The sequence below is a fragment of the Lichenostomus cassidix genome, unplaced genomic scaffold, assembly GCF_008360975.1.
Source record: "Lichenostomus cassidix isolate B80296 unplaced genomic scaffold, HeHo_3.0 HiC_scaffold_39, whole genome shotgun sequence".
Taxonomy (NCBI): Eukaryota; Metazoa; Chordata; class Aves; order Passeriformes; family Meliphagidae; genus Lichenostomus; species Lichenostomus cassidix.
The window spans coordinates 560,772-587,450 of record NW_028147446.1 but is presented as its reverse complement, the minus strand read 5'-3'; the positions used below and the strand labels follow the sequence as shown (position 1 = coordinate 587,450).

The 26,679-nt window shown below is 55.4% G+C and overlaps 1 protein-coding gene and 1 long non-coding RNA gene across 2 annotated transcripts; both read right to left on the bottom strand.

Moving 5' to 3' along the window:
- Window positions 1-389: 389 nt before the first annotated feature.
- Window positions 390-26,662, bottom strand: LOC146422616 (uncharacterized). Its single transcript, XM_085045941.1, has 22 exons — window positions 26,552-26,662; window positions 26,102-26,162; window positions 25,353-25,491; window positions 25,148-25,274; window positions 22,149-22,247; window positions 20,234-20,360; window positions 19,406-19,545; window positions 18,171-18,258; window positions 15,969-17,003; window positions 14,650-14,696; window positions 13,639-13,676; window positions 12,118-12,711; window positions 10,839-10,936; window positions 10,496-10,695; window positions 8,997-9,115; window positions 7,383-7,505; window positions 6,267-6,440; window positions 5,882-6,184; window positions 5,552-5,680; window positions 4,960-5,074; window positions 3,266-3,411; window positions 390-556 (listed from the first exon to the last, which is right to left on the bottom strand). The coding sequence occupies exons 4-22, from the start codon at window positions 25,206-25,208 to the stop codon at window positions 497-499; spliced, it is 3,696 nt and encodes a 1,231-aa protein (XP_084902067.1). The 5' UTR covers window positions 25,209-25,274; window positions 25,353-25,491; window positions 26,102-26,162; window positions 26,552-26,662; the 3' UTR covers window positions 390-496.
- On the bottom strand, window positions 10,948-11,567 carry LOC146422617 (uncharacterized). The gene is made up of 3 exons (XR_014848050.1): window positions 11,512-11,567; window positions 11,249-11,295; window positions 10,948-11,077 (listed from the first exon to the last, which is right to left on the bottom strand). It is a non-coding gene; the product is annotated as an uncharacterized LOC146422617 (long non-coding RNA).
- Window positions 26,663-26,679: the final 17 nt, after the last annotated feature.

Genomic DNA, 26,679 nt, shown 5'->3' with positions numbered 1-26,679 from the left:
GGTAGGAATTTATTCCCAAAATCCAATCCTTTAAAACCCCCAAACTCTCTCCATCCCTGCGACTTCTAAGCAGGAATTTCTCCCCAAAATCAAATCTAAATCTCCAATTTTAAAATCCTGAAACTCTCCCCATCTCAGTGCCTCAAAACAGGAATTTTCTTCTCAAAATCCCATCCAAATTTCCAGTTTCAAAACCCTGAAACTCTCTCCATCCCAGTGATTTCCAGGCAGGAATTTCTCCCCAAAATCCCATCCAAATTTCATTATAAAACCCTTCAACTCTCCCCATCCCAGGTAGGAATTTCTCCCCAAAATCCCATCCGTTAAAATCCTTAACTCCTTTAAAACCCCTAAACTCTCCCCACTGCAGGATGAACTTCCCAGCAGACTTTATTTTTTACAAAAATACATTTATTTCAGTGGAAATTCCACTCTGAATTTACTCTGGTGGCTCCGCAGAGCAAACAGAAATCCCGAGGGATCCAGCAGGGAATTTTTAGGGTTTTTTCCTCAGGGATTCCAGGAAGAAACTCTCGTTCTCCAGGAAATCGTGATCCTGAGGAGAGGAGGAGGGATGGGTGAGCCAAGCAGGTGGTTCAAGGAACTTTCCAGAAGGTTCTGAGAGCCATCAGGTGGCTCAAGGAACTTTCTAGAAGGTTCTGAGAGCCAAGCAGGTGGTTCAGAGAACTTTCCAGAAGGTTCTGAGAGCCAAGCAGGTGGTTCAGGGAACTTTCCAGAAGGTTCTGAGAGCCAAGCAGGTGGTTCAAGGAACTTTCCAGAAGGTTCTGAGCTCCTTTTCCAGCCCTGATCCCACCTGGTTGATCCCAAATCCCATCCAGACCCACCTGGTTGATCCCAAATCCATTTCCCACCCAACCCCAAACCCTTTTCCCATTTCCAAACCCTTTTCCCAGACATTTCCAAACCCTTTTTCCACAATCCCAAACCCTTTTCCCACAATCCCAAACCCTTTTCCCATTTCCAAACCTTTTCCCACACAATCCCAAACCCTTTTCCCACAATCCCAAACCCTTTTTCCACAATCCCAAACCTTTTTCCACAATTCCAAACCTTTTCCCACACAATCCCAAACCCTTTTTCCACAATCCCAAACCCTTTTCCCAGACATTTCCAAACCCTTTTTCCACAATCCCAAACCCTTTCCCACAATCCCAAACCCTTTTCCCACAATCCCAAACCCTTTTCCCATTTCCAAACCTTTTCCCACACAATTCCAAACCCATTTCCCACAATTCCAAACCCATTTCCCACAATCCCAAACCCTTTTCCCACAATCCCAAACTCTTTTCCACAATCCCAAACCCTTTTCCCACACAATCCCAAACCCCTTTCCCATCCCAGCTCCCCCACAGCCAATTCCCAGCCCTTTGGGGTCATTTTGGGGTCATTTCTGGGCCATTTGGGGTCATTTCCCAAACCCTTTGGGGACATTTTGGGGTCATTTCCTGCCCTTTAGGGTCACTTTGGGGTCATTTCCCAGCCCTTTGGGGACATTTTGGGGTCATTTCCTGCCCTTTAGGGTCACTTCCCTGTTCTTTGTGGTCATTCCCTGTCCTTTAGGGTCATTTTGGGGTAATTTCCCACCCCTTTGGGGTCATTTCCCTGTCCTTTAGGGTCACTCCCAGCCCTCTGGGGTCATTTCCCAGCCCTTTGGGGTCATTTTGGGGTCATTTCCCTGCCCTTTGGGGTCATTTCCCAGCCCTTTGGGGTCATTTTGGGGTCATTTCCCTGCCCTTTGGGGTCATTTCCCAGCCCTTTGGGGTCATTTTGGGGTCATTTCCCTGCCCTTTGGGGTCATTTCCCAGCCCTTTGGGGTCCATTTGGGGTCATTCCCAGCCCTTCGGGGTCACTCCCAGTCCTTTGGGGTCATTTTGGGGTCATTTCCCACCCTCTGGGTTCCATTTGGGGTCATTCCCAGCCCTTCGGGGTCATTCCCTGTTCTTTGTGGTCTTTCCCAGCCCTTTAGGGTCACTTTGGGGTCATTTCTCAGCCCTTTGGGGTCACTCCCTGCCCTTTGGGGACATTCCCAGCTCTTTGGGGTCATTTCCTGCCCTTTGGGATCATTTCCCTGCTCTTTGGGGTCTTTTTGGGGTCATTTCTCAGCCCTTTGGGGCCATTTGGGGTCATTTCTGGGCCATTTGGGGTCATTTCTGGGCCATTTGGGGTCATTTCCCAAACCCTTTGGGGACACTTTGGGGTCATTTCCTGCCCTTTAGGGTCACTTCCCTGCCCTTTGGGGTCATTTTGGGGTCACTCCCAGCCCTTTAAGGTAATTTCCAGTCCTTTGGGGTCATTCCCTGTTCTTTGTGGTCTTTCCCAGCCCTTTAGGGTCATTTTGGGGTCATTTCCCTGTCCTTTAGGGTCACTCCCAGCCCTCTGGGGTAATTTTCCAGCCCTTTGGGGTCATTTCCCTGCTCTTTGGGGTCATTTTGGGGTCATTTCCCACCCTCTGGGGTCCATTTGGGGTCATTTCCCAGCCCTTTGGGGTCATTTTGGGGTCATTTCCCTGCCCTTTGGGGTCATTTCCCACCCTCTGGGTTCCATTTGGGGTCATTCCCAGCCCTTCGGGGTCATTCCCTGTTCTTTGTGGTCTTTCCCAGCCCTTTAGGGTCACTTTGGGGTCATTTCCCTGCCCTTTGGGGACATTTTGGGGTCATTTCCCAGCCCTTTGGGGTCATTCCCACCCTGTCCTTTGGGGTCACTCCCACCCCTTTGGGGTCACTCTGGGGTCACTCTGGGGTCACACTGGGGTCACTCCCAGCCCTCTGGGGACATTCCCAGCCCTTTGGGGTCACACTGGCGTCACTCTCTGCCCTTTGGGGTCACTCTTTGGGGTCACTCTGGGGTCACTCCCACCCCTTTTCACCTGGGGTCACTCTGGGGTCACTCCCACCCCTTTGGGGTCACTCTGGGGTCACTCTGGGGTCACTCCCACCCCTTTGGGGTCACTCTGGGGTCACTCCCTGCCCTTTGGGGTCCCTCTGGGGTCACTCCCAGCCCTTTGGGGACATTCCCAGCCCTTTGGGGTCCCTTTGGGGTCACTCTGGGGTCACTCTGGGGTCACTTTGGGGTCACTTTGGGGTCCCTTTGGGGTCCCCCTGGGGTCACTTTGGGGTCCCTTTGGGGTCACTCTGGGGTCCCTCTGGGGTCACTCTGGGGTCCCTCTGGGGTCCCTCTGGGGTCACTTTGGGGTCACTCTGGGGTCCCTCTGGGGTCCCTGCCCCTGTCCCCGCTGTCCCCTGACCATCAGGGCGCGGTGCTTGAGCAGCACGAGGTGTCCGTAGAGCGCCGCCGAGGCCAGGCTGTCCCCAGGGTCCCCAGTGTCACCTCTGTCCCCAAGGAGCAGCCCCAGGGGGGACAGCAAGCCGGGCAGGAATCCTCCAGGAGCAGCTGGGGACAGAGAGAGGGAGAGATGTCACCAGTGTCACTGTGGGTGACAGAGAGAGAGGTGTCACCAGTGTCACTGTGGGTGACAGAGAGATGTCACCAGTGTCACTGGAGAGAGAGAGATGTCACCAGTGTCACTGCTGGAGAGAGAGGTGTCACCAGTGTCACTGGACAGAGAGAGGTGTCACCAGTGTCACTGTGGGTGAGAGAGGTGTCACCAGTGTCACTGTGGGTGACAGAGGTGTCACCAGTGTCACTGTGGGTCAGAGAGAGGTGTCACCAGTGTCACTGCTGGAGAGAGAGAGGTGACACCAGTGTCACTGCGGGTGACAGAGGTGTCATCAGTGTCACTGGAGAGATGTCACCAGTGTCACTGCGGGTGACAGAGAGGTGTCACCAGTGTCACTGCTGCAGAGAGAGAGAGATGTCACCAGTGTCACTGTGGGTGACAGAGAGAGATGTCACCAGTGTCACTGTGGGTGACAGAGGTGTCACCAGTGTCACCGAGTGAGACAGAGAGGTGTCACCAGTGTCACTGCGGGTCAGAGAGAGGTGTCACCAGTGTCACTGTGGGTGACAGAGAGATGTCACCAGTGTCACTGATGGACAGAGAGAGGTGTCACCAGTGTCACTGGAGAGAGAGAGAGGTGTCACCAGTGTCACTGTGGGTGAGAGAGATGTCACCAGTGTCACTGTGGGTGTCACACTGCACGGGGTGGGAGCAGCCAGGGAGGGCTGGGATCCCAAAAAACCAAACTGGGAGCACTGGGATCCCAGTGAAACCAAACTGGGAGCTCTCAGATCCCAAAAAAAGCAAACTGGGAGCACTGGGATCACCATGAAACCAAACTGGGAGCTCTCAGCTCCCAGTAAAACCAAACTGGGAGCTCTCAGATCCCAGTAAAACCAAACTGGGAATGCTCAGATCCCAGTAAAACCAAACTGGGAGCACTGGGATCCCAATGGAACCAAACTGGGAGCACTGGGATCCCAATGAAACCAAACTGGGAATGCTCAGCTCCCAGTAAAACCAAACTGCGAATGCTCAGCTCCCAGTAAAACCAAACTGGGATTGCTCAGATCCCAGTAACACCAAACTGGGAGCTCTCAGCTCCCAGTAAAACCAAACTGGGAGCACTGGGATCCCAATTAAACCAAACTGGGAATGCTCAGATCCCAGTAAAACCAAACTGGAAGCTCTCAGATCCCAGTAAAACCAAACTGGGATTGCTCAGATCCCAGTGAAACCAAACAGGGAACACTCAGATCCCAGTAAAACCAAACTGGGATTGCTCAGCTCCCAGTAAAACCAAACTGGAAGCTCTCAGATCCCAGTAAAACCAAACTGGGAACACTCAGCTCCCAGTAAAACCAAACTGGGATTGCTCAGATCCCAGTAACATCAAACTGGGAGCTCTCAGCTCCCAGTAAAACCAAACTGGGATTGCTCAGCTCCCAGTAAAACCGAACTGGGAACACTCAGATCCCAGTAAAACCGAACTGGGAACACTCAAATCCCAATTAACCCAATCCCCAGCCCAGGATCCTCACCCAGGGCGCGGATGGGGACTGTCCCCAGCAGTGTCCCCGCAGTGCCAGCAGGGCTCAGCTCATCCTGCAGCTGCTGCAGCTTCTCCCTCTGCCCAGCCAGGATCAGCCCGTCCTGCTGCCGGGAAAGGAGGAGAGGTGGGGCTGGGAAACGTTCTGAGGGGAAAGAATCTTTTGGAAAAAGGTTGTTTTGGGAAAAGGTTCTTTTAGGAAAGGTTCTGTTGGGAAAGGTTTCGTTGGGAAAAGGTTGTTTTGGGAAAGGTTCTTTTGGAAAAGTTCTTTTGGGAAAGGTTTTGTTGGGAAAGGTTCCTTTGGGAAAAGTTCTTTTGGGGAAAAGTTCTTTTGGGAAAGGTTCTGCTGGGAAATGTTCTGTTGGGAAAGGTTTTGTTAGGAAAAGGTTCTGTTGGGAAAGGTTCCATTGGGAAAGGTTCTTTTGGAAAAGGTTCTGTTGGGAAAGGACCTTTTGGGAAAGGATCTGTTGGGAAAAGGTTCTTCTGGGAAAGGTTCTGTTGGGAAAGGCTCCATTGGCAAAGGTTCTTTTGGGAAAGGTTTCAGCTCCAGGTGTGACTCCCCAGGCTGCAGAAGGAGCACTCACCTGGTGCAGCCGCTGCTCCTGCTGCCTCAGCTGCTCCAGCTGCTCCTGCAGCTCCCCGAGGCGCCGGCGCTGCTCGGCGTGGATGCTCCGCGCTTCCCGCAGCGCCCGGAGCTCCGTGTCCTGCTGCTGCTGCTGCTGCTGCTGCTCCGCGCGCTGCGGGGATGGCACCGGGAGTGGGGAACGGAGCTCCAGCACCGGGAGCAGGGAACGGAGCTCCAGCACCGGGAGCAGGGAACGGAGCTCCAGCACCGGGAGCGGGGAACGGAGCTCCAGCACCGGGAGCGGGGAACGGAGCTCCAGCACCGGGAGTGGGGAATGGAGCTCCAGCACCGGGAGCGGGGAACGGAGCTCCAGCACCAGGAGCGGGGAACGGAGCTCCAGCAGCCCCCAGCTCCGCGTGGAGCCAGCAGGACGTGGAGCTGCAGCTCCGCTCCCGGCCCGGAGCTCCGGCCTCACCTCGGCCCTGGCGCGGAGCTGTCCCTCGCGCTCCCGCAGGCGCTGCTCCGCGCGGAGAACCTTCTCCTTCTCCAGCCGCAGCTCCCGCCGCGCCTCCTCCAGCTCCTCCCTGTCCCTCGCCAGCTGCTCCTCCTTGGATCTCAGCTCTCGGCTGCGGAACTTCAGCTCCGCTTGCTCCTGGGAGGGCGTGGGGACAGCAGTGTCACCCGAGGTGTCACACCTTCCCGAGGGACAGCCCCACCCGGCTGGGCTCGGGGACCTTGGCCAGGCTCCGCAGGGCCGACTCCGCGCTCAGGGCTCGCTCCTCGCCGCGCTCCTCCCGCTCCTGGCTGCGCCGCTCCCGCGCGTGGAGCTCTGCCCAGGCCGCCGCCAGCCGCCTCCGCTCCTCGGAGCGATCGCGGAGCTCCGCGCGCTGCTCCTCCAGCCACGCGGCCTGCGCGACGGGGACAGCTCCGAGCTCCGGGCTCTGCTTCCCGCGGGGTTTCCCTGTCCTGGCCCAGTCCAAGCCCTTTTCCCAGTCCCACTCCTACCCTACCCCATTTCCAAGCCCTTTTCCCAGTTCTCCTCCCATCCAGTCCCATTCCAAACCCTTTTCCTAGTCCCATCCCCATCCTGGCCCATTCCAAGCTCTTTTCTCAGCCCCATTCCAAACCCTTTTCCTAGTCCCATTCCCATCCTGGCCCATTCCAAACCCTTTTCCCAGTCCCATCCCCACCCAGTCCCATTCCAAGCCCTTTTCCCAGCCCCATTCCAAGTCCTTTTCCCAGTTTTTCTCCTATCCTGGCCCATTCCAAGCCCTTTTCCCAGTTTTTCTCCCATCCAGTCCCATTCCAAGCCCTTTTCCCAGTCCCATTCCAAACCCTTTTCCCAGTTTTTCTCCCACCCAGTCCCATTCCAAACCCTTTTCTCAGCCCCATTCCTATCCAGTCCCATTCCAAGCTCTTTTCCTAGTCCCATCCCAATCCCTTTTCCCAGTTTTTCTCCCATCCAGTCCCAGTCCAAGCCCTTTTCCCAGTTTTTCTCCTATCCTGGGCCATTCCAAACCCTTTTCTCAGCCCCATTCCTATCCAATCCCATCCCAAGCCCTCTTCCTAGTCCCATCCCAATCTCTTTTCCCAGTTTTTCTCCCATCCTGGCCCATTCCAAACCCTTTTCCCAGTCCCATTCCCATCCTGGCCCATTCCAAACCCTTTTCCCAGTTCCATCCCAATCCCTTTTCCCAGTTTTTCTCCCATCCAGTCCCATCCCAAGCCCTTTTCCCAGCCCAGTTCCCCCAGTGGCTCCAATCCCCATCCCAGTCTCTCCCAGAGGCCATTCCAGCCCCCAAATCCCGGAATTCCGTGGGAATCCACCCTGGATCTGCGTTCCCGCTGACCTTGGCCTGCTCCAGCGCGGCTCTCTCGGCGGTCAGCAGCTCAGCGGTCAGCCGGCGCTGCTCGCCCAGCGCGTCCCGCAGACACTCTGCCCGGCGGCGCTCAGCCGCGGCCTGGCGGCGCTCCTGCGGCCGGACAGCGGCTTAGGGACCACACGGGGACAGGGACAGGGACATGGGACAGGGACAGGGACAGGGACATGGACAGGGACACGGGACAGGGACACGGGACAGGGACAGGCAGCTTAGGGACTGGAGAGGGACAGGGACATAGACATGGGACAGGGACAGGGACATGGGACAGGGACATGGACAGGGACACAGTGGCTTAGGGACCGCACGGGGATAGGGATATGGGACAGGTGGCTTAGGGACTGGACAGGGACAGGGACACGGACAGGGACATGGACAGGGACATGGACAGGGACATGGGACAGGGACACGGCGGCTTAGGGACCGGACATGGACAGGGACACAGAGAGGGACACGGAGAGGGACATGGGACACGAACAGGGACAGAGACACAGTGGCTTAGGGACTGGACAGGGACATGGGACAGGGACACAGACAGGGGACAGGGACACGGACATAGGCAGGGACACAGTGGCTTAGGGACCACACAGGGACAGGGACATGGGACACGGACAGGGACAGGTGGCTTAGGGACTGGACAGGGACATGGACATGGACAGGGACACGGACACAGGACAAGGACATGGACAGGGACACGGACATGGGACTGGACAGGGGGCAGGGACAGGGACGGGGACATGGGACAGGGACACGGACAGGGACATGGCGGCTTAGGGACCGGACAGGGACATGGACATGGGACAGGGACACGGACAGGGACACAGTGGCTTAGGGACCACACAGGGACAGGGACATGGGACAGGGACATGGTGGCTTAGGGACTGGACAGGGACGTGGACAGGGACGTGGACAGGGCAGCGTAGGGACCAGACAGGGACATGGGACACGGACACGGATTTGGGACACAGACATAAGTCGTGGACATGGACACAGGACAAGGATATGGACATGGGACTGGATAGGGGGCAGGGACATGGACACGGGAGATGGACACGGGGCGTGGAGATGGACACGGACACAGACATGGGATACAGACATGGGACATGGAAACGGACATGGGACATGGACATGGGACGAGGACACGGGACTGGGACACAGACATGGGACACAGATGCAGGGCGTGGACACGGGACACGGACATGGGACATAGACACGGGACATGGACACGGGGCGTGGACACGGACAGGGACATGATCATGGCACACAGACATGGGACAGGGACATGGACAGGGGACATGGACACAGAGACGAGGCATGGACGTGGACAAGGGACACGGGACATGGACACAGACATGGACACTGACATGGGACATAGACACGTGACAGGGACATGGACACAGGACAGTGAGATGGACAAGGACACAGATATGGGACAGGGACATGTGACATACACATGGACACGGACACAGGAGGGACAGGCAGGGAGCCTCTCCTGCCGGGAAGGGACACGGACACGGCTGTGGGACAGGGACAGGGACAGGGACAGGGACACGGCCACAGCCCCAGCTCTGCTCTGGCCCTCACCTGCTCCAGGAGCTGCTCCTGCTCTCCCAGCCTGATCTCCAGGTCAGCCACAGCCTGCTGCAGCCGGCTCTGCTCCTGCTCTGCATCCTGCTGCAGCTGCTGCAGCCTGGCCTGGAGCGCTGAGAGAGAGCCCTGGATGGGGGAGCTGGGATCCTCCATCCATGAAAACCCCATGGAAAACCCCAGGGAACACTCCATAGAAAACCCATGGAAAACACCACAGAAAATCCCATGGAAAACCTCGTGGAAAACCCCATTGGAAAATCCCATGGAAAACCCCATAGAAAACCCAATGGAAAACCACATGGAAAAACCCATTGGAAAACCTCATGGAAAACTCCATTGGAAAACCCCACAATAAACTCAGTGGAAAACCACATAGAAAAACCCATTGGAAACCCTCTTGGAAAACCCCATAGGAAACCCCCTTGGAAACCCCACTGGAAAATCCCACAGAAAACCCATTGGGAAACCCCACTGGAAAACCCCCTTAGAAAATCCATGGAAAACCCCATGGAAAACCCCATAGAAAACCCATTGGGAAACCCCATTGGAAAACCCCATGGGAAACCCCACGGAAAACATCATTGGAAAACCCCATGGGAAACCCCATTGGAAAATCCCATGGAACACCCCATAGATAACCCCACTGGAAAACCCCATTGGAAACCCCATAGAAAACCCAATGGAAAATCCCATGGAAAACCCCATTGGAAAACCCCATGGAAAACCCCATGGAACACCCCATGGAAAATTCCATTGGAAACCCCATGGAAAACACCATGGAAAACACCATTGGAAAATCCCATTGGAAAACCCCATGGAAAACCTCGTGGAAAATCCCATAGGAAACCCCATGGGAAACCACATGGGAAACACCATTGGAAACCCCACTGGAAAACAAAATGGAAAACTCCATAGGGAAACCCCAAGGAAAAACCCATAGGAAACCCCATGGGAAACATCATTGGAAAACCCGTTGGAAAAGCCCATGGAAAACTCCATGGAAAACCCCATTGGAAACCCCATAGAAAACCCCTTGGGAAACCCCACTGGAAAATCCCATAGAAAACCCCTTGGGAAACCCCACTGGAAAATCCCATAGAAAACCCATTGGGAAACCCCACTGGAAAACCCCATGGGAAACCCCCTTGGAAACCCCATAGAAAAACCCATAGAAAACATTGGAAAACCCAATGGAAAACCGCATGGAAAACCCCATAGAAAACCCCATTGGAAAACCACATGGAAAACTCCATTGGAAAACCTCATAGAAAATTCAGTGGAAAACCACATGGAAAACCCCATGGGAAACCACATTGCAAAATCCCATAGAAAACCCCTTGGGGAAACCCCATTGGAAAACCCCCTTAGCAAATCCATGGGAAACCCTATGAAAAATCCCACAGGAAAACCCCATTGGAAAACCCCATGATCCTCTGGATCCCACGGGTCGGAGCAGAGGGTCCCATGGAATTCTGCACCAGGAGGGAATTTACCTGCGAGCTGCTCGTCCTGCTGCTGGGATCTGGGGTGATCCTGGGATCTGGGGTGATCCTGGGATCTGGGGTGATCCCAGGATTTGGGGTGATCCCAGGATTTGGGGTGATCCCGGGATTTGGGGTGATCCTGGGTCATCTCCTGGCTCCGGGATGGGATTTCAGCTCTCTCCTGCTGCTCCTCCACCTTCCCCTGCCTCCTGCCCAGGAAGATCCCAGCATTCCCAGTGATCCCAGGGGAACTGGGAGCAGCAGGATCCAACACCTCCTGCTCTGCTGGGCACAGAAAACGGGATAAATCCATGGGAAATGGGATAAATCCATGGGAAATGGGATCCCTTACCTGTGGGAGCTCCCCGGGACATCCAGGCCCTGCTGCTGCCTCTGGAGATGCTCCAGGATCTCTCCCTGCTGCTCCCGCTCCACCTCCAGCGCCCGCAGCTGCAGGAATGAGGATGGAGCTCCGTCAGACACCTCTGGTCTCCCAGAGCTGCTGGGATGGGGATGGAGCTCCATCAGCCACCTCCAGTCTCTCCTGGAGCTCCGGAGCTGCTGGGATGAGGATGGAGCTCCAACAGCCACCTCCAGCCTCTCCTGGAGCTGCTGGCATGAGGATGGAGCTGCCAGGATGGGGATGGAGCTCCATCAGCCACCTCCAGCCTCTCCCAGAGCTCCAGGATGAACACGGAGCTCCATCAGCCACCTCCAGCCTCTCCTGGAGCTCCGGGATGAGGATGGAGCTCCCACAGCCACCTCTGGTCTCCTGGAGCTCCATCAGCCACCTCCAGCCTCTCCCAGAGCTGCTGGGATGAGGATGGAGCTCCAACAGCCAGCTCCAGCGCCCAGAGCTGCTGGGATGGAGATGGAGCTCCAACAGCCACCTCCAGCCTCTCCTGGAGCTCTGGAGCTGCTGGGATGGAGATGGAGCTCCCTCAGCCACCTCCAGCCTGTCCTGCAGCTCCAGAGCTGCTGGGATGGGGATGGAGCTCCATCAGCCACTTCTGGCCTCCCGGAACTGCCGGGATGAGGATGGAGCTCCATCAGCCACCTCCAGCCTCTCCTGGAGCTCTGGAGCTGCTGGGATGAAGATGGAGCTCCCACAGCCACCTCTGGTCTCCTGGAGCTCCATCAGCCACCTCCAGCCTCTGCTGGAGCTGCCAGGATGAGGATGGAGCTCCCTCAGCCACCTCCAGCGCCCAGAACTGCTGGGATGGGGATGGAGCTCTGACAGCCACCTCCAACCTCTCCTGGAGCTCTGGAGCTGCCAGGATGAGGATGGAGCTCCCACAGCCACCTCTGGTCTTCTGGAGCTCCATCAGCCACCTCCAGTCTCTCCTGGAGCTCTAGGATGAGGATGGAGCTCCCACAGCCACCTCCAGCGCCCAGAGCTGCTGGGATGGAGATGGAGCTCCAACAGCCACCTCCAACCCCTCCCAGAGCTCTCTCAGCCACCTCCAGCCTCTCCTGGAGCTGCTGGGATGGGGATGGAGCTCCAACAGCCACCTCCAACCTCTCCTGGAGCTGCTCAGAGCAGGGACACAGCCCCTCCTCCTGCCCTAGGGACCCTCAGGTGACCCCAGGTGACACCACGGGTGACCCCAGGTGAGCCCCTCAGTTCCCACCTGGTTTTCCAGCTCTTCCACCCGGGCCTGGAGGCTGAGCAGGGTGATCCCACAGCTGGGACGCTCCTGGCGTGGGTGGGATTGGAGAATTTGGGAATCCTCCTGGCATGGATGGGACTGGAGAGCTTGGGAATCATGGTGTGGATGGGATTGGAGAGTTCTGGAATCCTCCTGGTGTGGATGGGATGGGAGAGTTCTGGAATCATCCTGGTGTGGGTGGGACTGGAAAGTTCTGGAATCCTCCTGGCGTGGATGGGATTGGAAAATTTGGGAATCGTCCTGGCGTGGGTGGGATTGGAAAGTTCTGGAATCCTGGTGTGGATGGGATTGGAAAGTTCTGGAATCATCCTGGTGTGGATGGGATTGGAAAGTTCTGGAATCCTCCTGGTGTGGGTGGGATTGGAAAGTTCTGGAATCCTGGTGTGGATGGGATTGGAGTGTTCTGGAATCCTGGTGTGGGTGGGACTGGAAAGTTCTGGAATCCTCCTGGCGGGGCTGGGACGGCAGAGCTCCTGGATCCTCCTGGTGCTTCTGGGCTGGGAAAGCTGCTGGAGCCTCCGGGCAGAGCCAGGGCGGGAGAGCTCGGCCAGTCTCCTGGTGGGGATAGTGGGATAAATCCATGAAAATGAGACAGATCCATGGGGAATGAGACAGATCCACAGGAAATGGGATAGATCCATGGGGAATGGGATAAATCCATGGGGAATGGGATAAGGGGATAACGGGATAATAATGGGATAATGGGATAACGGGGTAACGGGGTAACGGGGTAATGGGATAATGGGATGACGGGATAATGGGATAATGGGATGGGATAACGGGATGGATTGGGATGGGATAATGGGATAATGGGATAATGGGATGGATTGGAATGGGATAATGGGATAAGGGGATAATGGGATAAGGGGATAATGGGATAAGGGGATAAGGGGATAAGGGGATAATGGGATGGAATCCATGGGATGAGATCCATGGGATAATGGGATGGGGTGGGATGGGATGATGGGAAAATGGGATAATGAGATAATGGAATGTGATAATGGGATAATGGGATGGATTGGGATGGGATAACAGGATAATGGGATCCATGGGATAATGGGATAATGGGATGATGGGATGGATTGGGATGGGATAACGGGATAATGGGATGGAATCCATGGGGTGAGTTCCATGGGATAATGGGATGGGATGGGATGGGATGATGGGATAATGGGATGAGATAATGGGATAATGGGATAATGGGATAAGGGGAGAATGGGATGGAATCCATGGGATAATGGGATAATGGGATGGAATCCATGGGATGAGATCCATGGGATAACGGGATAACGGGATAATGGGACAGGGTAAGATCCATGGGATGGGATTCGGTGGGGTGGGATCCATGGGATGGCAGAACTCCCGGATTCCTGCCCTGTCCCGGGAATGCTGACCCAGGCCCAGCCCCTTCCCCATTCCCAAGGGATCCCCAGGGACACCTCCCTGTCCCTGGCCCTGTCCCTGTCCCTGCCCAGGACCCACCTGAGCAGGTGCAGCAGGATCCGGAACCTCCTGTTCTGCTGGGCAGGGGAAATGGGATAAATCATGGGAAATGGGATAAATCTGTAATTTAGGGTGGGCAGCAGGAACCATCCTGTGGATCCCATCCCATTATCCCATCCCATGGATCCAATCCACCCATCCCATTATCCCATCCCACCATCCCATCCTATCCTATTATCCCATCCCATCCCATCCCATCCCATCCCATCCCATCCCATCCCATCATCCCATCCCATTCCATGGATGCCATCCCATCCCACTATCCCATGATCCCATTATCCCATCCCACCCCATCCCATCATCCCATCCCATTATCCCATTATCCCATGGCTCCCATTATCTCATCCCATTATCTCATCATCCCATCATCCCATTATCCCATTATCTCATCCCATTATCCCATTATCCCATTATCTCATCATCCCATTATCTCATCCCATTATCTCATCATCCCATTATCCCATTATCCCATCCCATTATCCCATTATCCCACTATCTCATTGTCTCATCCCATTATCCAATCATCCCATCCCATTATCCCATCCCACTATACCAACATCCCATCATCCCATTATCCCATTATCCCATCCCACCCCATCCATCCCATTATCCCATTATCTCATCCTATTATCCCATTATCTCATCCCACTATACCATCCCATTATCCCATTATCCCATCATCCCATTATCCCATCCCATCCCACTATACCATCCCATTATTCCATTATGCCATCCCATTATCCCGTTATCCTATTATCCCATCATCCCATTATCCCATCCCACTATACCATCCCATTATCCCATTATCCCATTTTCCCATTATCCCATCCCACCATCCCATCCCATCCCATCCCATCCCATCCCATGGACCCCATTCCATCCCATTATCCCATTATCCCATCATCCCATTATCCCACTATCCCATTTTCCCATTATCCCATTATCCCATGCCATCCCCAGGTGTCCCCAGGTGACCCCAGCAGGCCTCACCTGGTGTCCCCTGCCTGCAGGGCTTTGTCCCGCCGGGGAGCTCCAGCCTGGATGGGGAAAGGAATGCCACAGGGAATGAGGAGGGGTGGGACCTGCCTCAACCTGGCCCTGTCACCTGTGTCACCTGTGCCATGTCACCTGTGCCACCTGTGCTGTGTCACCTGTGTCACCTGTGCCGTGTCACCTGTGTCACCTGTGCTGTGTCACCTGTGTCACCTGTGTCACCTGTGCTGTGTCACCTGTGCTGTGCCACCTGTGTCACCTGTGCCATGTCACCTGTGCCACCTGTGCCACCTGTGCCGTGTCACCTGTGCCACCTGTGCCACCTGTGCTGTGTCACCTGTGTCACCTGTGTCACCTGTGCTGTGTCACCTGTGTCACCTATGTCACCTGTGTCACCTGTGCTGTGCCACCTGTGCTGTGTAACCTGTGCCACCTGTGCTATGTCACCTGTGTCACCTGTGTCACCTGTGCCACCTGTGCTGTGTCATCTGTGCCACCTGTGCTATGTCACCTGTGCAGTGTCACCTGTACCATGTCACCTGTGCTGTGCCACCTGTCCCATGTCACCTGTGCCACCTGTGCTGTCACCTGTACTGTGTCACCTGTGTCACCTGTGTCACCTGTCCCATGTCACCTGTGCTGTATCACCTGCGCTGTGTCACCTGTACCATGTCACCTGTGCTGTCACCTGTCCAACCTGTCCTGTCACCTGTCCCATCTTATCTGTGTCACCTGCCCCACGCTACCTGTGTTGTGTCACCTATGTCACCTGTCCTGTATCACCTGTCCCATGTCAACTGTATCACCTGTGCTGTATCCCCTGTGCTGTGTCACCTGTGTCACCTGTGCTGTGTCACCTGTGCTGTCACCTGTCCAACCTGTCCTGTGTCACCTGTCCCACCCCACCTCTCCCATGTCACCTGTGCCACCTGTGCTGTGTCACCTGTCTCCCATGTCACCTGTGCTGTGTCACCTGTCCAACCTGTCCTGTGTCACCTGTCCCATGTCACCTGTGCCACCTGTGCCATGTCACCTGTCCCATGTCACCTGTCCCCTCTCACACCTCCATCCTGGATGTCCCCTGAGGATGTCACCAGGTGCCACCTGTGCCCCAGGTGAGCTGAGCCAGGGCAGCCACTGCCCGGGAAGAGCTCAGGTGGGGGAAATCTGGGACAGGGACAGTCCATGTCACACCTGGGGGCATCTGGGGACACCTGGGGACACCTGGGGACACGGACATCACCTGGGGACACCCCAGGCTGGGAACCGCGGCCCAACCCCAAATCCCAGGTGGGATTTCCCGGGCAATCCTTTACCTGCCGGGCTCAGGTGGCTCTGCCCGCCCTGCCGGGCTGTTCGGGAATTCCCGGGAATTCCTCTCCGCAGCCTTTCCCCGCCATTCCCGGGATTCCCGGGATTCCCGCGATCGTTTCCGCGCCAGGGCAGCGCCGAGCCAGCCGGGATCCTCCTGCCCTGGGGGGTCAGCGGCTGATCCTACAGGGAGAGCCTCCTGCTGCGATCCCAGTCCTGGGAAATCCTTGTCCTTCTGTCCTAATCCCGGGAAATCCTCCTGCTGCGATCCCAGTCCTGGGAAATCCTTGTCCTTCTGTCCTAATCCTGGGAAATCCTCTTGCTGCGATCCCAATCCTGGGAAATCCTTGTTCTTTGATCCCGATCCTGGGAAATCCTCCTGCTGCGATCCCAGTCCTGGGAAATCCTTGTCCTTCTGTCCCAATCCTGGGAAATCCTTGTTCTTTGATCCCAATCCCAGGAAATCCTTGTCCTTCTGTCCTAATCCCGGGAAATCCTCATCCTTCAATCCCAATCCTGGGAAATCCTTTTTCTTCTGTCCCAGTCCTGGGAAATCCTTGTCCTTCGATCCCAATCCCAGAAGATCCTTATCTTTTGATCCCAATCCTGGGATATCCTCATCCTTCAATCCCAATCCCAGGAAATCCTTTTTCTTTGATACCAAATCTGGGAAATCCACTTCCTTTGATCCCAATTCTGGGAAATCTTTTTTCTTCGATCCCAATCCTGGGAAATCCTCATCCTTGGATCCCAATCCCGGGAAATCCTCATCCTTCAATCCCAATTCTGGGAAATCTTTGTTCTTCTGTCCTAATCCTGGGAAATCCTCGTTCTTCGATCCCAATCCCAGGAAATCCTTTTTCTTTGATACCAAATCCAGAAAATCCTCTTCCTTTGATCCTGGTCCTGGGAAATCCTTTTTCTTTGACCCCAATCTGGGGAAATCCTCATCCTTGGATCCCAATCCCAGGAAATCGTCGTCCTTCAGCCCCAGCCAGGCAGCCCCGGAGGGACGGCGAGAGCTGCTGGCAGCTGGGAACCTGCGGGAGAGGGACACTGGGGACACTGGGGACACTGGGGACATGGGGACACTGGGGACACTGGGGATAGCTGGGGACATGGGGGACATCAGGGACACTGGGGACATGGGGACACTGGGGGCATGGGGACATTGGGGATAGCTGGGGACACTGGGGACATTGAGGACATTTGGGCGTAGGAGACACTGAGTGAGCAGGGGACACTGGGGACACTGGGGACACTGGGGGCACTGGGGACATCAGGGACACTGGGGACATCGGGGGACATTGGGGGACACTAGGGACATTGGGGCATTGGAGACACTGAGGAGTGAGCAGGGACACGGGGGACACTGGGGATATGGAGACATCAGGGACACTGGGGACACTGGGGGACACTAGAGACATTGAGGACATTTGGGCATTGGAGACACTGAGTGAGCAGGGGACACTGGGGACAGTGGGGATATGGGGACAATGGGGGCTCTGGGGATATTGGGGACATCAGGGACATTGGGGACACTGGGGACATTGGGGCATTGGAGACACTGAGGACTGGGCAGGGGACACTGGGGACACTGGGGACATTGGGGACTCGCCAAGGGACCCTGGGGACACCAGGGACATTGGATGAGAGGGACAGTGGGGACACTGGGGACACTGCCTGTGCGTGTCCCCTGGGGACCAGCCAAGGGACCCTGCTGGCCACTGAGGGGACACTGGGGACTGGGCAGGGAGGAGACACTGGGGACAGGCAGGGGACACTGGGTACAGTGGGACATTGGGGACACTGGGGACAGGCAGGGGACACTGGGGGTTGGACAGGGGGCACTGGGGACACTGGGGACTGGGAGGGGACACGGGACAGGCAGGGGACACTGGGGACACTGGGAGCTGGACACGGGGCATTGGGGACACTGGGGACACTGGGACAGGCAGGGGACACTGGGTACAGTGGGGCATTGGGGACACTGGGGACATTGGGGACACTGGGGCATTGGGGACATTGGGGACACTGGGGACACTGGGGCATTGGGGATACTGGGGCATTGGGGACATTGGGGACACTGGGGCATTGGGGACATTGGGGACACTGGGGACACTGGGGCATTGGGGATACTGGGGACTGGACAGGGGGCATTGGGGACACTGGGGACAGGCAGGCAGGGGACATTCCCCCCTGGGTACCTCGGCCGTCTCCGCCCAGCCCCCGAGGCCACCGAGGGCTCGTAGGATCCGAAGGAAAATTCCGGAACATCCCGAGCTGCGGCCGGTCCTGCCGGGAGAACGGGAGAGTGACAATTCTGATGGGATTGTCCCTCTGGGAAAAAAATCCTTGGGAATTCCTGATGGGATTGACCATCTGGGGAATCCTGTTGGAATTCCTGATGGGATTGACCATCTGGGGAATCCTGTTGGAATTCCTGATGGGATTGACCATCTGGAAAATCCTCCCTGGGAATTCCTGATGGGATTGTCCTTCTGGGAAACATTCTCTTGGAATTCCCAATGGGATTGACCCTCTGGAAAACATTCTCGTGGAATTCCTGACGGGATTGTGCTTCTGGGAAAAAACTCCTTGGGAATTCCTGATGGGATTGAGCCTCTGGGAAAAAACTGTTGGAATTCCTGATGGGATTGATCCTCTGGAAAATCCTCCCTGGGAATTCCCAATGGGATTGTCCCTCTGGGAAAATCCTCCCTGGGAATTCCTGATGGGATTGACCCTTCTGGGAAATCCTCCCTGGGAATTCCTGATGGGATTGAGCCTCTGGGAAAAAAGCTGTTGGAATTTCTGATGGGACTGTCCCTCTGGGAAATCCTCCCTGGGAATTCCCAACGGGATTGTCCTTCTGGGAAAAAACTGTTGGAATTCCTGATGGGATTGACCCTCTGGAAAACATTCTCTTGGAATTCCTGATGCGACCCTCTGGAAAATATTCTCTCGGAATTTCTGATGGAATTGAGCCTCTGGAAGACCCTCTGATGGAATTCCTGATGGGATTGTCCTCCTGGGAAAAACCTCCCTGGGAATTCCTGATGGGATTGACCCTCTGGAAAAACCTGCTGGAATTCCTGATGGGATTGAGCCTCTGGGAAAAACCTTTGTTGGAAATCCCGATGGGATTGTCCCTCTGGGAAAAAACTGCTGGAATTCCCGATGGGATTCTCCTTCTGGGGAATCCTCCCTGGGAATTCCTGACGGGATTGTCCTTCTAGGAAAAAACTGTTGGAATTCCTGATGGGATTGATCCTCTGGGAAATCCTCCCTGGGAATTCCTGACAGAATTGTCCTTCTGGGAAAAAACTCCCTGGGAATTCCCAATGGGATTGTCCCTCTGGGAAACCCTCTGCTGGAATTCCCGAAGGGATTTTCCCTGCGGAAATACTTCCCATGGAATCCTCACCCCGGCCGTGCTCACCTGGCTGCTCCCGGACTTTGGGATCCATCCCAAATTCCATCATTCCTGGCTGCTCCTGGTTTTTGGGATCCGGCTGGAATTCCGCCTTTCCCGCAGTTTTCCCCGCAGATCCTCCTCCCAGCAGCTTCTGGAGCCCCTGCCTGGTGGGGTGGCACAGAGGTGACACTGGTGTCCCCCTGTCCCTGTCCCCATCCCGCTGTCCCCCTGTCCCTGTCCTTATCCCACTGTCCCCAGCTGCCTGTCCCCTGTCCCTGTCCCCAGCCCGCTGTCCCCCTGTTGCTGTCCCCCTTTCGCTGTCCCCACCCCACTGTCCCCGTCCCTGTCCTCACCCTGCTGTCCCCGTCACTGTCCCTCTGTCGCCGTCCCCACCCCGCTGTCCCTGTCGCTGTCCCCACCCCACTGTCCCCCTGTCCTTGTCTTCTCCCCGCTGTCCCCACCCCGCTGTCGCTGTCCCCCTGTCCCTGTCCCCCTGTCCCCATCCCCACCCTGCTGTCCCCTCCTCACCCCGCTGTCCCTGTCCCCGTCCCCACCCTGTTGTCTTCACCCCACTGTCCCCCTGTTGCTGTCCCCACCCCTCTGCCGCTGTCCCCACCCCGGGGTCCCTGTCCCCCTGTCCCCATCCCGCTGTCCCTGTCGCTGTCCCCACCCCGCTGTCCCTATCCCCATCCTGCTGTCCTGCTGTCCCCACCCCGCTGTCCCTGTTGCTGTCCCCACGCCTCTGTCCCCATCCCCCTGTCCCCACCCCGCTGTCCCTGTCCCCCTGTCCCTGTCCCCACCCTGCTGTCCCCCTGTCCCTGTCCCCTCTGTCCCCCTGTCCCTGTCCCTCACCCCCTGTCCCTCGCGGCTCCCTCGGCGCTGCCCAGTCCCAGGGCATCCATCATGTCATCCACGTCGTCCCCAAAGGTGACATCGGGGTGTAGCGGGGCTGCAGCTGGGGGGATGGCAGCGATGGCATCTGGGACATGTCCAGGTGTCACTGACGGGATTGGGGACATCCCTGGGTGTCACCAGCTCTGGGACAGCTCCAGGTGTCACCGAAGGAACTGGGGACGTCCCTGGGTGTCACTGATAGAACTGGGGACATGTCCGGGTGTCACCAACAGGACTGGGGACATGTCCAGGTGTCACCAGCTCTGGGACATGTCCAGGTGTCACCGATGGGATTGGGGACATGTCCAGGTGTCACCAGCTCTGGGACATGTCCAGGTGTCACCAATGGGATTGGGGACATCCCTGGCTGTCACCAGCTCTGGGACATGTCCAGATGTCACAACAGTGCTGGGGACGTCTCCAGGTGTCACCAGCACTGGGACATGTCCAGGTGTCACCAATGGGACTGGGGACCTGTCGAGGTGTCACCAGCACTGGGACATCTCTAGGTGTCACCTACTGGCTCTAGGACATCCCTGGGTGTCACCAGCACTGGGACATCTCTAGGTGTCACTGACGGGATTGGGGACATCTCTAGGTGTCACCTACTGGCTCTGGGATGTGTCTGGGTGTCACCAGCTCTGGGACAGCTCCAGGTGTCACCAACAGGATTGGGGACATGTCCGGGTGTCACCAGCTCTGGGACAGCTCAGGTGTCACCAAAGGGATTGGGGACATCCCAAGGGGTCACTGACGGAACTAGGGACATGTCCAGGTGTCATCAGCACTGGGACATCTCTAGGTGTCACTGACAGGATTGGGGACATCGCCAGGTGTCACCAACTATGGGACATCTTTAGGTGTCACCAACAGGACTGGGGACATGTCCAGCTGTCACCAGCTCTGGAACATCTCCAGGCATCACCAATGGGATTGGGGACATCTCCAGGTGTCACTAACTGTGGGACATGTCGAGGTGTCACCAGCACTGGGACATCTCTAGGTGTCACCCACTGGCTCTGGGACATCTCTGGGTGTCACCAGCACCTGGACAGCCCTGGGTGTCACCAAATCTGGGATGTCCCTGAGTGTCACTGACTGGATCTGGGACATCTCTGAATGTCACCAATGCTGAGATATCTCTGGGTGTCACCAGCTGGACTGGGGACAGCTCCAGGTGTCACCAAACGGCTCTGGGACATCCCTGGGTGTCACCAATTGGATTTGGGACATCTCCAGGTGTCACCAACTCTGGGACATCCCTGAATGTCACAAACTCGGGGACAGCTCCAGGTGTCACCAGCCAGCTCTGGGACATCTCCAGATGTCACCAACCGGACTGGGGACATCTCCAGGTGTCACCAAGCGGCTCTGGGACATCCCTGGATGTCACCAATTGGATCTGGGACAGCTCCAGGTGTCACCAACCAGCTCTGGGACATCCCTGAATGTCACAAACTCGGGGACAGCTCCAGATGTCACCAACCAGCTCTGGGACACCTCTGGGAGTCATCGACTGGACTGGGGACATCCCTAGATGTCACCAACCCTGGGACATCCCCAGATGTCACCAACACTTGGATTTAGGACATCTCCAGGTGTCACCAACTCTGGGACATCCCTGGGTGTCACCAACCCTGGGAATCTCTGAGTGTCACCAACTGGCTCTGGGACATTCCTAGAACTCTGGGGATCTCTGGGTGTCACCAAACGGCTCTGGGACATCCCTGGATGTCACCAATTGGATTTGGGACATCTCAAGGTGTCACCAACTCTGGGACAGCTCCAGGTGTCACCAGCCAGCTCTGGGACATTCAGGTGTCACCAGGTGTCCCCAGCCCTGGCCATCTCCGTGTCCCCATGTCCCCCTCACCGCTGTCCCTGCTCCGTCCCGCTTTGTCCCCAGAGCTGTCCCCAAGCTCCTCCTCCGGGTTTGGCTTTTCCAGGGAATCTCTGGGATTTGGGAATTCCCCTGGAGGACAAGGAGGGAAAATCAGAGATCCCACTGGGGCTGAGGGGATTCAGGGAGAGGGGCTGGGGAACAGGGGATGGGGTTTGAGAACATGGGAATGGGGTTTGATCCTATGGGAATGGGGTTTTGATCCTATGGGAATGGGGTTTGATCTCACGGGAACGGGTTTGAAAGGAACACGGAATGGGTTTTGGTCCCACAGGAATGGGGTTTGGTTTCATGAGAACAGCTCTGATTCCATGGGAATGGCTGCAAAGGGAACAAGGAATGGGGTTTGGTGCCATGGAATGGGGTTTGATCCTATGGGAATGGGTCTGAAAGGAACAGGGAATGGGTTTGATCCTATGGGAATGGGTTTGATCCTATGGAATGGGGTTTGATCCCACGGGAATGGGGTTTGATCGGAACAGGGAATGGGGTTTGAATATATGGGAATAGGGTTTGATCCTATGGGATTGGGTTTGATCTCATGGGAATTGGGGTTTGATCCCATGGGAATGGGGTTTGATCCTACGGGAATGGGTTTGATCCTATGGGAATAGGGTTTGAAAGGAACAGGGAATGGGGTTTGATCCTATGGGAATGGGGTTTGATCTCATAGGAATGGGTTTGAAAGGAACAGGGAATGGGGTTTGATCCTATGGGAATGGGTTTGATCCTATGGGATGGGGTTTGATATAATGGAATGGGCTTGATCCTATAGGAATGGGGTTTGATCCTATGGGAAGGGGTTTGAAAGGAACAGAGAATGGGGTTTGGTCCTATGGGAATGGGGTTTGATCCCATGGAATAGGGTTTGAATATATGGGAATAGGGTTTGATCCCATGGGAATGGGGTTTGATCCTATGGGAATGGGGTTTTGATCCCATGGAATGGGGTTTGAATATATGGGAATGGGGTTTGAATATATGGGAATGGGGTTTGATCCCATGGAATGGGGTTTGATCCTGTGGGAATGGGGTTTGAAAGGAACAGGCAATGGGGTTTGGTCCCACGGAATGGGGTTGGATTCCAAGGGAATGGCTGCAAAGGGAACAAGGAATGGGGTTTGAATATATGGGAATAGGGTTTGATCCTATGGGATTGGGTTTGGTCTCATGGGAATGGGGTTTGATCCTATAGGAATGGGGTTTGATCCCATGGAATGGCATCTGATCCCACGGGAATGGGGTTTGATCTCATGGGAATGGGTTTGATCCCATGGAATGGGGTTTGGTTTCATGGGAATGGGGTTGGATTCCAAGGGAATGGCTGCAAAGGGAACAAGGAATGGGGTTTGATCCCATGGGAATGGGTTTGAAAGGAACCAGGAATGGGTTTGATCCCATGGGAATGGGGTTTGAATATATGGGAATAGGGTTTGATCCTATGGGATGGGGTTTGATATAATGGAATGGGCTTGATCCTATAGGAATGGGGTTTGATCCTATGGGAAGGGGTTTGAAAGGAACAGAGAATGGGGTTTGGTCCTATGGGAATGGGGTTTGATCCCATGGAATAGGGTTTGAATATATGGGAATAGGGTTTGATCCCATGGGAATGGGGTTTGATCCTATGGGAATGGGGTTTTGATCCCATGGAATGGGGTTTGAATATATGGGAATGGGGTTTGAATATATGGGAATGGGGTTTGATCCCATGGAATGGGGTTTGATCCTGTGGGAATGGGGTTTGAAAGGAACAGGCAATGGGGTTTGGTCCCACGGAATGGGGTTGGATTCCAAGGGAATGGCTGCAAAGGGAACAAGGAATGGGGTTTGAATATATGGGAATAGGGTTTGATCCTATGGGATTGGGTTTGGTCTCATGGGAATGGGGTTTGATCCTATAGGAATGGGGTTTGATCCCATGGAATGGCATCTGATCCCACGGGAATGGGGTTTGATCTCATGGGAATGGGTTTGATCCCATGGAATGGGGTTTGGTTTCATGGGAATGGGGTTGGATTCCAAGGGAATGGCTGCAAAGGGAACAAGGAATGGGGTTTGATCCCATGGGAATGGGTTTGAAAGGAACCAGGAATGGGTTTGATCCCATGGGAATGGGGTTTGAATATATGGGAATAGGGTTTGATCCTATGGGAATGGGTTTGATATAATGGAATGGGCTTGATCCTATAGGAATGGGGTTTGATCCTATGGGAACAGGTTTGAAAGGAACAGAGAATGGGGTTTGGTCCTATGGGAATGGGGTTTGATCCCATAGGAATGGGTTTGATCCCATGGAATGGGGTTTGAAAGGAACAGGGAATGGGTTTGATCCTATGAGGATGGGGTTTGATTCCACGGAATGGGGTTTGATCCCATGGGAATGGGGTTTAATTCCATGGAATGGGGTTTGATCCTATGGGAATAGGGTTTGAAAGGAACAGGGAATGGGGTTTGATTCCATGGAATGGGGTTTGAATATATGGGAATGGGTTTGGTCCCATGGGAATGGGTTTGATCCTATGGAAATGGGTCTGAAAGGAACAGGGAATGGGTTTAATCCCATGGGAATGGGGTTTGATCTCATGGGAACGGGTTTGAAAGGAACAGGGAATGGGTTTTGGTCCCACAGGAATGGGGTTTGGTTTCATGGGAACAGCTCTGATTCCATGGGAATGGCTGCAAAGGGAACAAGGAATGGGGTTTGGTGCCATGGAATGGGGTTTGATCCTATGGGAATGGGTCTGAAAGGAACAGGGAATGGGTTTGATCCTATGGAATGGGGTTTGATCCCATGGAATGGGTCTGATCCCACAGGAATGGGGTCTGATCCCACGGGAATGGGGTTTGATCACATGGAATGGGGTTTGATCGGAACAGGGAATGGGTCTGATCCCACAGGAACAGGGTCAGGAACAGTCCATCCCACGGAACGGGGTCTGCTCCCAAACACCAATCAGAACTCCCTGTACCTTTTCGGGGCTCCAACCCCTTCCCGGGGTGTTTCCCTGGCCTGGAGCCGGCTCTGGCCATTCCCAGGATTTCTGCGTCCAGCTCATCGAGGTCATCCTGGTCATCCAGGCCATCCTGGTCATCCACCTGGCCGGGGGGAGCTGCTGCCTCACCTGCCGCACAGGTGAGATTCCCAAAACCCTCGGGAATTCTGCCCGTGCTCACCTGCGCCGCTTCCACCTTCTCCGCCGGGAATTTCCCGTTTTCCGATGGGAATTTCCTGTTTTCCGACAAGAATTTCCTGTTTTCTACTGGGAATTTCCCATTTTCCGCCGGGAATTTCCCGTTTTCCGATGGGAATTTCCTGTTTTCCGGCAAGAATTTCCTGGTTTTGGACAGGAATTTCCTGTTTTCCGCCAGGAATTTCCCGTTTTCTACTGGGAATTTCCTGTTTTCCACCGGGAATTTCCTGTTTTCTGATGGGAATTTCCCATTTTCCGCCGGGAATTTCCTGTTTTCCAAGGGGAATTCCCTGTTTTTGGACAGGAATTTCCCGTTTTCCGCCAGGAATTTCCCGTTTTCTACTGGGAATTTCCTGTTTTCCACCGGGAATTTCCTGTTTTCTCCTGGAAATTTCCCGTTTTCCGCCAGAATTTTCCCATTTTCCGCCGGGAATTTCCCATTTTCTCCTGGAAATTTCCCGTTTTCTGACAGGAATTTCCCTCTGGAATCCTCATCCAACCCCCACCTGTGCACAGCCCAGGTGAGGAGAGCTGCAGGTGCTCCCAGGTGGGAACACCTGGAGTGATGAGGTTCACCCAGGGATGGGAAGGGCTGAGGGGATCAGAGGAGAGCTCACCTGGGCTCACCTGTGGGATTTGGGGGACAGGGAGAGCTCACCTGGGCTCACCTGGGGGATTTGGGGGGATGGGGAGAGCTCACCTGTGGGATTTGGGGGGACAGGGATAGCTCACCTGTGGCTCACCTGCAGGAAAGGATCCTGGGAGCTGCGGGAAGGTGAGGCTGGAGGCTCCTCTGGAAAGGAGGGAGGAGTCAGGGATGGACATGGAGCCAGGTGGGAATGGGGGATTCTCTCCAGGTGATTCCCAACAGGTGATCCCATCCAGGTGATCCCAGGGCAGAGGATTCCCTCCAGGTGATTCCCAACAGGTGATTCCCTCCGGGTGATTCCACCCAGGTGATTCTCAGCAGATCCCTTCCAGGTGATTCCAAGGCAGAGGATTCCCCCCAGGTGATCCCATCCAGGTGATCCCATCCAGGTGATCCCAGGGCAGGTGATTCCCCCCAGGTGATTCCCCCCAGGTGATCCCATCCAGGTGATTCCCCCCAGGTGATCCCAGGGCAGGGGATTCCCCCCAGGTGATTCCCAACAGGTGATCCCATCCAGGTGATCCCCACTTTACCGTCAGATCCCAGGAGGTCTCCCAGCACATCCTCAATGGGATCTGCAGCAGGACAAAGCCCAGGTGAGCCCAGGTGAGCTCCCCTCCCCAGACAGGTGGGAAAAGCTCCTGGTTTTAACCTGAACATT

What these genes read in the sequence shown, in the direction of transcription:
- LOC146422616 (XM_085045941.1), bottom strand. Translation starts at nt 25,208, where the DNA reads ATGGCCAGAGCCGGCTCCAGGCCAGGGAAACACCCCGGGAAGGGGTTG. An exon ending in CCGCGCTGGAGCAGGCCAAG is followed by an intron (nt 6,441 to 7,382) that starts GTCAGCGGGAAC and finishes CCCGTCGCGCAG; the next exon opens with GCCGCGTGGCTGGAGGAGCA. An exon ending in AGGAGCAGCGGCTGCACCAG is followed by an intron (nt 5,075 to 5,551) that starts GTGAGTGCTCCT and finishes CTTTCCCGGCAG; the next exon opens with CAGGACGGGCTGATCCTGGC.